A 14,216-nucleotide genomic window follows, 5' to 3' on the forward strand; every position below is an offset into this window, starting at 1 on the left:
TTGACACCACTGTGTATCGGCGTGTGTGCGTGTGCGTGCGTGTGGGTGTGTGTGTGTGTGTGTGTTATGAAATACAAATACAGAGTGTGGGTGTTTGTATGAGCATGCGCCTGTAAGCCTCACTCTATGCTAATGGTTCTAATAGGAGGAAGTGCTTGCCCAGTCCCTGTTCATTAAACCAGACTATGTGCAAAGGTGGACACAAGAGGAGGAAGAAAAAAAAAGAGAGAGAAAAGCAGTCCGCCTGTCTGCCACACCCGGCCTTCTTGCTTCGTCCTCCTGCCGTCATTCCTCCCTTTTCTTCCTTCTCTCCTTCTCCTCCTCTGCTCTTCTAGAGTGGTGTTTCCATGAGAACAGAGAGCGCTGGGTATCGAGGGGGGTTTGAAGAGAGAGTGAGGGTGGGTGGGTGGTTTTGGTGATGTGGGTGACGTGTCCTAAAAGCACTGAGCGTGCATGTGTATATATATATATATATGGGTGTGTGTGTGTGTGTGTGTGTGTCTGCATGCATCAGTGCTCATCGCTGCTGTCTTTCATACGTCTGTGCTGGCAGAAGCTGCTCCCTGGCTGTGCCAGAAAACGCGCTTTTGGCATTTCCCTGAAAATTTGGGCACTGCACATCCAGGCATATAATCTGACACACTGAGAGTCTTCGCAATCTGAGAAGCAGACAAGCCTCCCTCCACCCCCCCCCCCCCTGACCCCCCACTCCTCATACTGGAGCCAAACAAAAAGAAAAGAGACATCTCTTCATTTGTGTGTGAGAGAAAGGGGTGGGAAGTAATGCAAAAGTAAATTTGACCAGAATAAAATGGAACCACTCTGGTAAATCCTGGCTGGAGGTGTCCATTCAGTTATCAAAGGGGGCTGCCTTTTTGGGTGGGGCCGCAGCTTTAGCTGGAGCTAGGCTGAAAGGGAGGAGGAAGAGGAGGGTGAGAACATGTAGAAGAGAGGAGTGCTGATCTAAAAGTGATGGTGGAGGAGGAGGAGGAGGAGAGAGGGGAAGGGAGGGGCCTAAAGGATGGGCTTGTAGGCATTGTCAGGCAGAGAGTAAGAGAGAGAAAAGAGTTGCACCCAGGCAGTGAAGAGCGTGTGTGTGCAAACTGGGATGAATAAATGCACTGGAAGGCTTAGCTGGTGATACAGCCAGAGAGAAAGAGAACGAGAGAGTGTGTGTGTGTGTGTGTGCAAGAAAGTGAGTGAGAGAGAGCGAGAGAGAGGGTGAGAGAGAAGTGAAAGGGAAGGGATAAAGGGAAGAAAGAAGCAGAGAAGAGAAAGGGAGGATACTACAACTCCAACTATGCTGTGCTGCATAAGAAGAACCAAACCGGTAAAGTGCACCGCTTTGCTTTCTCCAGCATCCTCAGCATCTTTTTTCCTATCGCTAAATGATTCATCTCATCTCTGAACTTTTGTCACAGCCTGCCTGGTAGTCAGATTAGGAAGCTTTGGGGGTGGGGTGGGGGAGATTAGAGGGAAGCATCGGGCTCATTTGCTTTGACTCTGGGCCCGACTTCTCTTCATAGAAATCTAGCCACAAAGCCCTGACACGCCTAGTTAATGTGATTATCCCGCATGAATGGATGTTGTCACAATGTCTCTCAGACCTCACACTGCTCCAGTGAGGAGGCAAAAGGCTGGAACATAATCTTGGTCAGCTGTTTTTTTTTATACAATGAACACTTGGAGACAAAAAGTTAAAGATTATGAAAGGGCACTTTATTGTGAGAAACTCTCCAAAAGTCAGAATCTATCATTCTTAATGATGCTTCATATTAATTGGACCAACCTTCTATGATGTCTTCATTGATACCTTAAATGAGGGGTGTTTGAGTGTCTTTTGTAATTGGGTTATCTTGAGCATTAGTTGGTGACAGGGGAAAGAAAATTTCCACAGCGAGGAAGAAAATGGGTGGGGTACGGATTGAGTTTGCCGGCACCATCATGTCAGTGGCCTCGTGGGAATACAATGGGAATGAATGAGTATAAATGGATTATCACAGCCCTCCAGCTTTTTACAAGTGGATGTAGTCAGTGGAGAGGTTGTGTGAAGAGAGTGCTTGTTTAAAGGATGTTAAAGGGTTCTTTATGAAAACCAGAGTCCGGTCTCAGTGGTGGAGGATAGTAAGAAAGAGAAGGAGGTAGCATTCATCATGGTCATTCTCTGTGATCTCAGAAAGGTTCAGGCTGCTACCTCAGACATATTGGGAATTTATCAGACTCATAACATGTTGGATTCTGATGGTCCTTGATTGCTTCTTAAATGTCAGCTTACATGAGTCATATTAGCTCTGGCAAGGAGGGAGGAGAGAGAGTGGTAGAGCTAAGGCTGCTTAAAAGGCATGCACGAGGCTGCATGGAGAGATGCAGGCAGAGAGGGAGCATGGCTGCTGCACATGGAGGTGATCTGGGGTAAAGATGCAAAAGGAAATGACAATTCACAAGGGAGGCATGGCAGCAGAGGCAGGGATGCTGCAAAGGTGATTTAAAAAAAAGGAATGAAGAGGAAAGACAGTGGCGGCTGATAATATGAGGAGCAGGTGAGCGAGCGCAAAGGTGAGTAAGATCAAAGTGGGGGTGGACACATTAAGGAATAAAAAGCCGGCATGCATGCTGCAGACGGCAGCCATGTGGGTGAGGCTGCACACTTCATCGCTGGGGAGAGATATCTCCCCCGGGCCATAAGCACTTATCCTCATCTTCCCGCTTCTAAGAATAAATGAATCTGGACACATTCTGTGGTCCTCATGGATGGATGAGCAAAGAGCATGATTTTCTGCTTTTTAGCACAGTAATACTGGACCATGTCTTTGTGGAGCACTAAGTGCTGCTGCAGCATCGTTTCAGTGTACAGGAGTGGCTGCTAGCACCTACTTTAGAAGTCCCCTGCTGCCCCAAATTATGGCTGTATCTTTGCCAGCGCATGCCTTCAAGCTTTATTTCTACATCCAGCTCCTACCCAAATTCAAAGCTGTCTCCAACTCCTTCTCACTTTTTTAGCTGAAGTTATTATTTCTCACCCTCTTTGGCTCTACCTGTATTCCACCTGCATCAAGGTCTTCAGTTTTATCTTGGGATCTATTTTATCGTCTCAGCTATTAAGACCTTTTTCTCTACTTGAGTTGTTCCTTCTTCTCTTTTGGCTGCTCTTGCACTCTAACTCCAAGCCGAAGCATGAGACCACTGTCTCTTATCCTCTGCCAACTAGCCCCCACCTCTCATGTCCAGCCCTCTTCTTCTTCTTCTTCTTCTTCTCCAGCTTCTCTTTCCATCCTTATCCTCGGCCCCCTATGAGATCAGCGTGATTGCAGAGCCTTTGTTCAGACAGAGAGCCGGTGTAATTCAATTAAAGGCTGCTTCGGAGGATGTAATGAAGCTAGCATATGGCTGTTAGTGGTTGCTGCAAAGCATCTTTTTCTGGGCTGTGGTGAAAATAATTTAAAAAAAAGGTAAAGAAACATTACATCCTAATGAATTCATTATCAAGGGAGAGGCAGCGAGTGAGAGAGAGGGTGAGTGGGGATTGTGGCAGCCACCACCTGAGCTGAGTCCCCCCTCCCACTTCTCTCTCCTCATCTGCAGGAGACAGCCGGCTAAAAGGGTGTGGTGCTTTGCTGTGCCTGTGTGTGCGTGTGTGTGTGTGTGAGTGAGACTGAGAGAGAGAGAGACGGAGAGTGAGTAGGTGGCACTTTGCTCACAGAGAAGAAGAGTGAAAGACAAGAGAAAGAGAACGAGGAAGAGATGCTCAGTGGATGCAGACTGCAGCCTTTGCTCTTTGGTGTCTGGATGCTTATTGGAGACATCGTACAGATATTTAAATCTTGTGGAGGCTTTCAGCGAGGGGCGCTCTACTGAGCCTTAGCTCACCTGAGTGACCAAAGTTTGAGAAGTATATGCTCTAAATGATTGCCATTTGGTTTTTATTCTGGCATTTAAATTGTTGATATGAGAGCAATTTCCATTGTTATGCTAAACGAGGCTTTGTAAAAAATAAATAAATAAAAATGATTTAGCCTCTGCACCTGTTGGCTTTGTGACTGAAGAGTTTCTGCCAAGCAATGCTGAGCAACATTATCATTGTGAATGCAAAAATTACTCTTAATAGCTCCGTAATTGTATTTGGTGTAGAACTATCAAATATTTATTTTAAAAAGATCTTCTTGGTCTGTATGCCCATCATTGTGTATGCATTAGCTTGCGCTCTTGCTCTGTGGTTGATCAGGCAGTGTCTTCCTCACCACTTCCATCCTTTCTCCTTCCTTCCCTTTCCCGGAACAAGTCCCTAATGGCATTTTCAGGGAGGCTGCGGAAAGGTGGCAAATTGTTAGAGCGTGTCCCCACTGAGGGTAAGGAGGGGGGGGGGGGGGGATGGTGATGTGAGTGGCTATGGATAAAGCTGGTAAAGCCATTGGCTGTGTGGGGTGTGGTTTTCCCGGTGGCTAGCCAAGGCTGGAGGCGAACTGCAGCTGCTGGCAAAAGCTCTAATCGACACATTCAGCCAGTAGATGGTGATCTGAAGACATTTTTGCTCAGTTATTTGTTACTTTTACAAACCAAACAAGACAGAAGAGAGGTGTTTGTCCTCTGCAGGATTGTGTAGGTAGATACGAGTCGTTGTGGGTTACTTACATCAAGCATGACGCCTTAGACATCCCAACACACTCAAGGCTTTTCATCACAGTCAGAACTGACATTGTCTGCCTTCACATGACAAAGATTTCACATTTTATGCGTCCTTCCTCTGTATCTATGGCAACCAAAATGACTATGCACAAGAGAGAAAACTCTGTTAGCTGATTTTTATTAAAAAGTAATTTGATCAGCAGGATAATCCAAATATTTAGCCTCGTCGGAAATGAATTGAGGAAGAGCATGAACAGGCATAAAGTCTTTGTTTAAGCCGAGCGTACCTTGTAGTGTGCTGTACCTGAGGGATGCAGCTCTGTATTTATGAATGAAAATGTGCGCCGCAAAGGGACAGAGTGGAAAAATGCCCGGAGGAGGATTCCTATGTGACTAGGGCCTCAATTAACAGCTCTTCAAGAAGCTTTGTAAAGCATTTGCAACTACGTTCTTGTTGAGACAAAATGGGGGTTTTCACATTCCATAGCCAACAAAGCGGAGCTTTAATCACTGTTAGCCTGTATATTACAGCTCAATGAACTTGACATGACAAGTCTAGCATCCTCCTGAAAAACATGACAGCGCAGCGTCACTGAAGAGTGTAATGCAGGCGAATGCAGTTAATTAAGCTGGTGATGTGAAGGTGATGGCGTTTCCTGCCCTCATACACTGATATGAGATCACTCAGCAGTCTGCTGATGCTTTCTTATATTTCCACTCATCTATAAAGTAAATGATATCACCTCTGTTCCAACAATGATGTCATACCCCCCACAACCCTGTCTATATTCCCAAACACTCTCATCAATCCTTTTCTCTGTCCGCCTGACTCACTGAATGCAGTCGGTAAGTAATTTGGTTTGGAGTTAAGTGCACAGGTCAAGTTTTTTGGCAATTGCAAGCTTCTATGAGATCAGACCAATAAAAGCCAAACAAGTCTCTGGAGGCCTGCATATTACTAAGAGGAGAGGGCCGGGCAGTGTAGTTTGTCCGTCTCCCATGCCGTCCAGCCCAGTGAAAGGACTCATTCTTGTGTTTATTACAACACTTAATAGCCAATTGGCAAATGTTTCCTGTCAATTTTTTAGTGCGCTTCTGTCAAAAAGTTATAGGCAATTATTTTCTTTCCAGCAGTAGGTAAATGTCTTGACATCCTAGTTTAGTGAAAATCCATGCTGATTTATCCCCAAGGCTAAAGCTAACAGCTAGATTTATAGGTGCTAACACCAGACTTCTACTATCCTAACACAAATCCATCTTCAAAAATGTTATAACAATTTAGGCAAATGCTACTTTCTGAACCTTGGAACTTAGCTAAAATGTTGGGTGGTTATTTATTCAGGGAACTAAGATTCGAAGCTTCATTACATTTGCAATAAGTGGTTAATTTCACATAATTCAATAATAATTTACACAGTTCTCAGTATGAAACAAAGAAACTCAGTATGTGTTTTCAGTAAAAGAACAATCAAAGTAGTGTAGTTCATAAAATGGTATTAAGGTTTAAATGAACACCATTTTAAAGATTTTTGCACTGCCTTACATTTTATCATGTTTTTACTGTGAGTAGACACATCTTAACACAGGAAGTTTATTAGTGGTACACAACCTCCTGCTTGCATTTTCTGTGTAAATAATTATTGGATTATGTAAAATTAACCACTTAATGCAAACATAATGAAGATTCTTTCACTAAGTAGTATTTGCTTAAACTACTTTGGTATTGACCTCTCTGCAATCAGCTGCAACCTTCAGGCCTAAAATACTCTATTTGGATTAAGCTATTGATTTTTTTTTTATACAGGTTTTTCTTTTTTTTTTTTTTTACTTAAAAATTTTATCAGGGCAAAATAATTTAGGAGGATGGGTTGCTATGGAGCAGTAGAATTTATTATCTGAACCCATGGGAGGAAATGTGAAGGAGTGAGACTGCTGCACCTTATTGCCCTGACACACTGACCCTGAAGAGAACATGTTGGCTTAGGGGCTCTGACACTGACAGTAAATCATCCGACACTGATGTGATTCCCTGGGCAGGCAGCTTTCCAATTTAGACCTTTCATCACATACAGTGACACTAACAGAGGCAGAATGAAACAAAGGTACAGTAACAGTGATGAGGACACAATTTCCACTCAGATTTCTACATCCTCCTGCTGCCTAATGTCACAAACCACCAACATTAATGCACACACATGCACCCTTTCCTCCCACCACGCCCTGCAGCTGAATTGCAACCCCTCTGTAGCTGTTCCCGATTGCTCTGTCTTAATTTATGTGCTCCCATTGGCCCACTCCACCCGAGGGGTCAGATGCACTGCCAATCAGGGTGATATGTGGTCTTTCATAGCACCAACCAGCATACAGAGCTGTGATGAGTTAGCACTCTGGTTGTCAAGGTAACCTTTGACGGTTGGGAGGGGTATGGGAATAAATGCTGAGGAGATTTTTGTGTAGGCATCTCATTCAGATGGGAAGCACCAACCATACACAGAAAATAGAGATGGCTTTTACAGTTTTTAGAAAATCATTACCAGAAAATTGACTCGGCACGGGAAAAATGGATGCTGAGGGAAGGATTTACCAAATCTAATTCAGCAACATGCACAGAGAACAATATCAGCCTTCTGCCTAGGTTGAACCATCATAATAAATACTCAGAGAAAATTGTCTTCCCTTAAATCCCAGTTATGTGGAGACAATCGACCCCCACCCGTTCCCGCACACACACAACTTTGATTTCACAACTTTAAGTCTTCTGTTACTGTCACATAAAATGATACTACAGGTCTATGTTTTCTGGAGTCAGTCATCTGCTCCTGCTAAATAATTTCAAGCTGGAAGGAAGAAGTGTCTCAAACCATTTAGAAGCTGCTTGTTTCCCCATTTGCCTCACTACCACTTAGCATAAATAAATTATTACAACCTCCATGCTGCTGGACAATTTTGTTGCTTAATTATGCTTACTTACATTGGTTTGAGATGAACATTGTTTTCAGGTTATTGACTTATGAATATTTCATATTGATTTATTTTCCTATTCATTTTGAATGTATTGATTTATTTTGTTTGCCACTTTCAGTACTCATCGTTCATGCTTTTGTTGGATTTGATTTCTTTTTATTAGATTTATATGACTCATAACACAACCCACTATTTGATGGACAGCTATGGATCCTGTTGCCCAAGGTAAAATCATTAAATCCTGGTTAATCTTACACTCAGCACTGTCCTGCTCCTAACCCTTTTCCTCATCTTGCTATATGCCTCCTGCATCTGAACTTTTCCCAGCCTTCAGTTCTTTCTTAATGGTTACAAATACAGTTTATTCAGTCCAATGAAAAAGTCTTTAACCAACTATATGCTTAAATTTCAGCTTGAGAGCATTTTTTTTCTAAAGTTTTTCTTTGAACATTGGCAGCTTTTTAAATATATATTTTAATCTAGAGGATTCTTTTCATAGAGATGATTGATTATTAATCACAACTAACCAGCACAAAGCAATTTAAGAAACCCAAAGTTATTTTGTATGAAATTGAGGCCAGCACATCTCCTCCTCTATAAATTATGTGCTGGTTTGGTTTTCTTTATGTTGCTTCAGGTCTTTTGATTTTGGTCAGTCAGTTAGCTTGAGTACTCTTAAGCTAGGTTCTAGTCACATACATGCATTACAATAAAGTAAAAATACATGTGCACCATGAGCAAATAAATAAATAAAATAAACAAACATCACACTTATTTACCACTAAAACAGGCCTGAGATAAATGTTACTCAAATGTCACAACCATAAACCTACAGTATGACTCTTGTGTAATGCAATGCATATGCTCAATCTGTACTAATGAAGAGTCCTTTATCTTAACATGCTAAATGCTTCAAGTGGATGTAACTGACTGTAGGCAAAGCTATTTATTTATTTATGTTTTTATCGATTCAGCTAACAATTGCATGGCCACTTGAGGGAAACTCTTGTAGTCTTTAATTCCCTCATGCTTAGACTATTATTAAGTAGGAAAAAAATTAAACTGTGATTTGGCACTAAAAGTAATGCACATTATCCAAAGTAGAACAATACAAAACTTTTTTATTATTTACTACATCAGTTGTGATTTTAGATGTGCCAGCATTAGAAATAGAAAAAGAGTCACAAGGTGGCTAAAGACTTCTTCAGTAACCTTTCCTGCTGTTAACCTCTCAGTTCATTACATTAGGACTATGTGTAATGAACAGACAAAAATGCCAACAAGATATTTAGGAATTCTGTATGTATATTTTCCTGAAAAAACAAAAAACAAACCCTTGAATAAATATTTCCAGATTGCTTCTCATAAACTTGGACTCTTGGTTTCAGTTGTCAACTTGCATAAATGTCTCTTGCTTCTCAGGTGGAGAAGAATGATGATGCAGATCAGAAGATTGAACAGGATGGCACCCCCAACAAGCCTGAAGACAAGGCTCACAAGGCTGCCACCAAAATACAGGCAAGCTTCCGTGGACACATAACTCGGAAAAAGATGAAAGATGGAGAAGAAGAGAAGGACGGAGACAGTCCTGCTGCAGAAGAGGCAGAAAACGGAGAGGAGACGAAGAAGGTGGAGGGAGAAGAGGCACCTGCTAAGCAGGAGGAAACTACAGGAGAGGAGGCCAAGAAGGAGGGGGAGGAGACAAACCAGGCCAAAACCCCAGGAGCAGATAAGCCAGCTAACTCTCCTGCAGGCACAGCAACTTCTCCCGTAGCAGCAGCTCCAGCTGCTGCCTCTCCCACTGCTGCCACAGCCCCCTCTGAACCTCAGAAAGAGGAGCCGAAGGCCGAGGAGAAGCCCAAAGAGGTGGAGGCCACAGCCAAGAGTCCCACCACAGCCACAGCCGAGGAGAAAAAGGAGGAGAAGAGTGAGGGGAAGAAGGAGGAGGCCAGAAAAGCCGATGTGCCTGCTGCTGTCAGTCCGACAGCTGAAAAGGAGGAGCCTAACCAAACAAATGATAAAAAAGGTATGCGGATCACAGCGCTCCATTTAGATAAGAATCTTCTCAAGCTGTTTAATTGGACACGTTTCTGTGCATATGTTTGTGATTGTACTTAAGAGACAGAAAATACTAGTCAATTCCGACAATATAGAAGCAATTACTAGGTGTAAAAAAGTAATAAAGAAGAGTTGGTAGACTTTCAGACAGGCTGCTTGGCAGGCATCTCAGGACATCACTTCGTGTTAAGTCTTTGGGATATAAAGATCGTTGGCTGGGCTCCAGCATTCACTGTTTAACACAGAAATGCAGCTCAATATTACATTAAACAGCCTTGTATCTCAGCGTCAGCTTGATGGAAACTCTATACTGATGTGGTAATGCTTAGGAGAGAAATGCAGAGTTGAAGAATAACTATCTCTGAGAATAATGTGCTGAGTGTTTTAGGAGTAATCAGAGCTGTATTTCACAAGCAGAGATTACTTGTTATTTAAAGATAACACACCATGCCTGTTAAATCATTCAGATCTTTTGAAAATGTTACACAGTTCTATTTAAAGTTGACAGAAGTACATTTGAATTCCCCATTGTCATGGTTTTAAAATGAACAACAAATATTGATGAACACTAAGTAACAACCCAAAGTCATGCAGCAGACTCTGACAACATGCTCTTGACATGAGTTGATATTTCTGGTCCAAGGACTCTCAGACTGGGTCAGACAGGTGGGTAGTGGAGCATGCTCAGTGCGGAGTCGGTGGGGGTGTGAAATGGTGAAGCACACAGACGTACCAACTCGAAAACTACAAAGAAAGTAGGTCACCTGTCTCCCTGTTGTCATAGTTACCACCTCAATGGGTATAGCTGGCCCTGTGTGGAGAAGAGCTGCCATAACAGGTGTTCTGATTTAAATGAATGATTAATGATCCCTTATAGGTAAAGGTCAACCCCGGGAAGGCATGTCATAAACAAGCACAACCTGGCAAGGAACATCTAATTACCTACAGCCACAGCAAGCAAAAAAACTGCTGCACTCACTGAACTGACTCAGAGTAAATTAATATTTATTACTGAATAATTTGATTATGTTTTCTAATATGCAGATTGGTGTAATATACTGAAGAGCACTGTTGGATATAGGAGGCCTGTGTCTGGCATTTGTTTCATTCAAAATTGACTTTCATAGCATCAAACTGTTCCTTATTGAATAATTTGGAAATAATTTAGTATTTATTACAAAGGGGAACGTGAGTAAAAACTATTAAAGTGTTTCCACTTCTACAGAACAATGATTTGTATAACAAAATGCTTAGCTCTAGATTTCAAACAAAACTTTAATGCTTAGAGGTTCAGGAAGTGAATTTTTTTCATCAAAATGTTGCTGTATTGGGATCCAGATTCATTGATGCACCAAATATTTGGTAATTACAAAAAGGGTTTTTGAAGGTCTTCATTTTAGATTTTCTGTTTTCAGTTTTGATGGGAATCTTAGCTTGCTTTAATAACCATCAAGTGGTCGTTTGGAAATAGTACATTTAGTACCTAACCAAGTCTGGACATTTAAAATAACAAGAAAAGAGATACAAAAAAATCCAAAATTACATGCATAGATAAATTTCAAATACTTTTAAATATTACTGACAGAATTTATCCAAAAGGAGTACCTGCTTTAAACAATCAAATGTCATCTGCATAGTGTGTTACATCAGTTATCTGTCTTTATGAAAAGTCCTTTGATGACTGTTGATATCCTGTCAGACAAATTGCTTTAAAAACAAGTGGAAAATAACAGGTGGCAACATGGGGATTTTATTCATAAAAATCCTAATCCAGCCATTTTGTCACACTGGTTCCTTTCTTCAACGGATCTCTGCTGGTCCCAATGATGCCATGGATAATTTGGAACAAATGCCACAACATTAGAAACAAGCATTGGCTCAGGAAATTGGATGAGATTGTATTTGCTACACACACATTCAGCAGCCATGGAGAAGGACATTCTTGAATCTGTCATGCTGGCTAACAAGTTAATTACCTCTCACCTGGAAGATCTACTATGACTCATTCTGTCTTGAGTCATAGTATTAGTGCAGCCATATGACTGTCCAACTTTTCCCTGCATCTCTTCACACACATGCACTGAAACACACTCATGCACTCCATCACCCCGGGCCCACTGCCATGATGTCATCTGCTTAATTTTTTTTTCATTAAAAAAGTATGAGATCATCCAAGTGTGACATCACCTCTCAAAGAGCACTCTACTAATATGCGTCTGTCTGGCACATCTGTAACTGAAGTATTTACTTATTAATACAACCTTGCCTCGTATGATTTTCTTGCTGTTTTAAAAATTTTGTTTGGAGAGAAAAACTCATTAGACAGAATGTAAAATAAAAACATCAGAACAACATAACCCACAGCCTAGAAACCCACATATAGGTTTGTGAGGAACCAACGATTCACATTTAGCAACAGCCAACTCTGGTTGTTATTGTAGCCCACTCCTTCCCTATAGGCATCACACATAATCAGATGTGGCAGGCCAAGATGCTGCTGTTAGCATTGTGATGTCTGTTCAAGGGCTTCATGGGTCCATTAGGAGCCCTCTTCTCCTTTATTATTTACACAAGTAGAAGGGATGTTTTTGGCATTAGCTTGAAGCTTGAAATGGTGAGCTCTTGATGAAAAATATTAAATATTTTTGCCCCTCTCCATGTTTTTCAAAAATTTTTTTTCCATAATGTTGTTTTTATCCAATGTTATTCAGACATGACTTTTTAAAGCTCTAAAACTCACATTTAATATTTGCAGCACTTTTCAGGATCTTGAAAAAACATTTAGACTTTTATCATTCTAGTCTAACAGTAGTTGGCTAAAATTAACTTTTATAACTTTTCTTCTCAAACTCACGATTCCCTTTCCTCTTTCCTTTTTCTCGGTTTACATTTATTTCCTTTGTCTTCTCCCCTCACTTCCCCACAGATGCTGCAGAGGAATCAAAAGTGGAGGAGAATGCCCACCCAGATGGGGCTGCGGAGACCTCTGAGGCCAAGGAAGACTAAAGGCAAAGTCTTACCCACTGGAAATTAGAATCACGAGAAAATGATGAATAACACAAAAACAAAAATCTTAAAAGGTTGCTCTTTGCCTTCCCAATGTCGAGGGCAGTCAGTTTCTATTTGTTTGTCATTTTTTGTGTGGCAATGATTTTCTCATGTTGGGGGAGTTTCCAACGTGAAGTTTTTTGGCTCAAGCTAATAGTGTGACGGTGGTGATGATGATGATGATGTCTGTATTAATGAGTGTGAAAAATGATATTACCTTGATGATGATAATGATGTTGCAAAGGTAAAAAGCTACACTACTGAATATGTGTGAATCACAACTGGATTATCTGCTTCCAACTGGACCTCTCACACATTTAAAATGCATTGCCAATGCACCATGGTTCATTTGCATTGTAATGCACTCTTTTTTAAAATCACATTGCGAAAACAAAAATCTGTTCTGCAAAAGCATGCACAAAAACAAGTCAGTTTTTAAATGCAACTCCAGTTTTCAGCACCGCGCAAGTGCATTGAAAACACAGCAACACATCAGATGGATACTCGAATGTATATCTAAATGTGTGAGATTTCTAGTTGGGTAGTTCTAGTCCATATCAAAAATAAGACAATAAAATTACTGCTATTTCTTTTCAGCTTGAGTCACTCAAGCTTGGTTTACACCCCTTTTACAAACTCTGTCAACCCACATTTACAGTAAAGGACCTGTTGCCATTTAAATCCTATAATAAACTATAGTAAATTACTAGAGTATTGATGTAACTGGCTCTTATATATATTGACTTGTGTTCTGCCAAGCAAGCGTGAGAACAGTAGCATGAACCATGGAACCAGATGCATGATGGGAACTCTCCCTCCGAGAGGAACTTCTTCGCAGTCACAAAAACTTAAGAGGTGTGGCGGCTTCTTTTTAATGTCTTTGGTGTTGTTATGACGGTTTCTATGAATTGGAAAAAAAAAAAAATTACTCTTGCACTGATGTTACTGAAAAAAAAAGATAAAAAATCTGAAAAAGAAAAATTCAAAGATACAAAATTCTTTTCCTATGTTCCAGTGAGTAAAATGTCCAGTTTCAAACTTATCAAAGAGTTCAAACTTGTGAAAAAAATGATGAAAAAAATAAAAAATGGTTTCAATGTCTGTTTTCAAAATAAAGCAAATGTGCCAATTACCATCCTAAGCAGTTGAGTTTGTTTAAAGCTGAGTTGTTGTGTCTAATGGATGGAAACATTTAGGTTGCAGACGAAGACTGCCTCAAGGTATTTACAAATATATTAAAATAATGACTCTATGTCAAATGGTAAATCGTCTGTATTTGTATTATTCTTTTTTCAAGTTTATGGGACCCCAAACACTTCAAACTACATTTAGCAATTCACAACATTGCTATGCACCAGCACCTCCAAGCCCTCTGACCACCAGCCACAGGCAAGGTGGGTGAAGTGATTTTGTCCAAGGACATGAGAGACAGACTGAAAGGATTCTGAACCAGCAACCCACTGGTTACATCAATGTTTTCTATCCCTGTTGCCCTGTATGTTTTAGATTTTTCCCTGCTTCAA

The 14,216-nt window shown here is 41.0% G+C and overlaps 1 protein-coding gene across 1 annotated transcript; it reads left to right on the top strand.

Moving 5' to 3' along the window:
• Positions 1-875: 875 nt before the first annotated feature.
• Positions 876-13,828, top strand: gap43 (growth associated protein 43). The gene is made up of 3 exons (XM_044118881.1): positions 876-1,330; positions 9,010-9,613; positions 12,572-13,828. Exons 1-3 carry the CDS (start codon positions 1,301-1,303, stop codon positions 12,649-12,651), a joined length of 714 nt encoding a protein of 237 aa, XP_043974816.1. The 5' UTR covers positions 876-1,300; the 3' UTR covers positions 12,652-13,828.
• The last annotated feature ends 388 nt before the right edge of the window (positions 13,829-14,216 follow it).

Source organism: Gambusia affinis, linkage group LG06 (assembly GCF_019740435.1).
Source record: "Gambusia affinis linkage group LG06, SWU_Gaff_1.0, whole genome shotgun sequence".
NCBI classification, from domain to species: Eukaryota; Metazoa; Chordata; class Actinopteri; order Cyprinodontiformes; family Poeciliidae; genus Gambusia; species Gambusia affinis.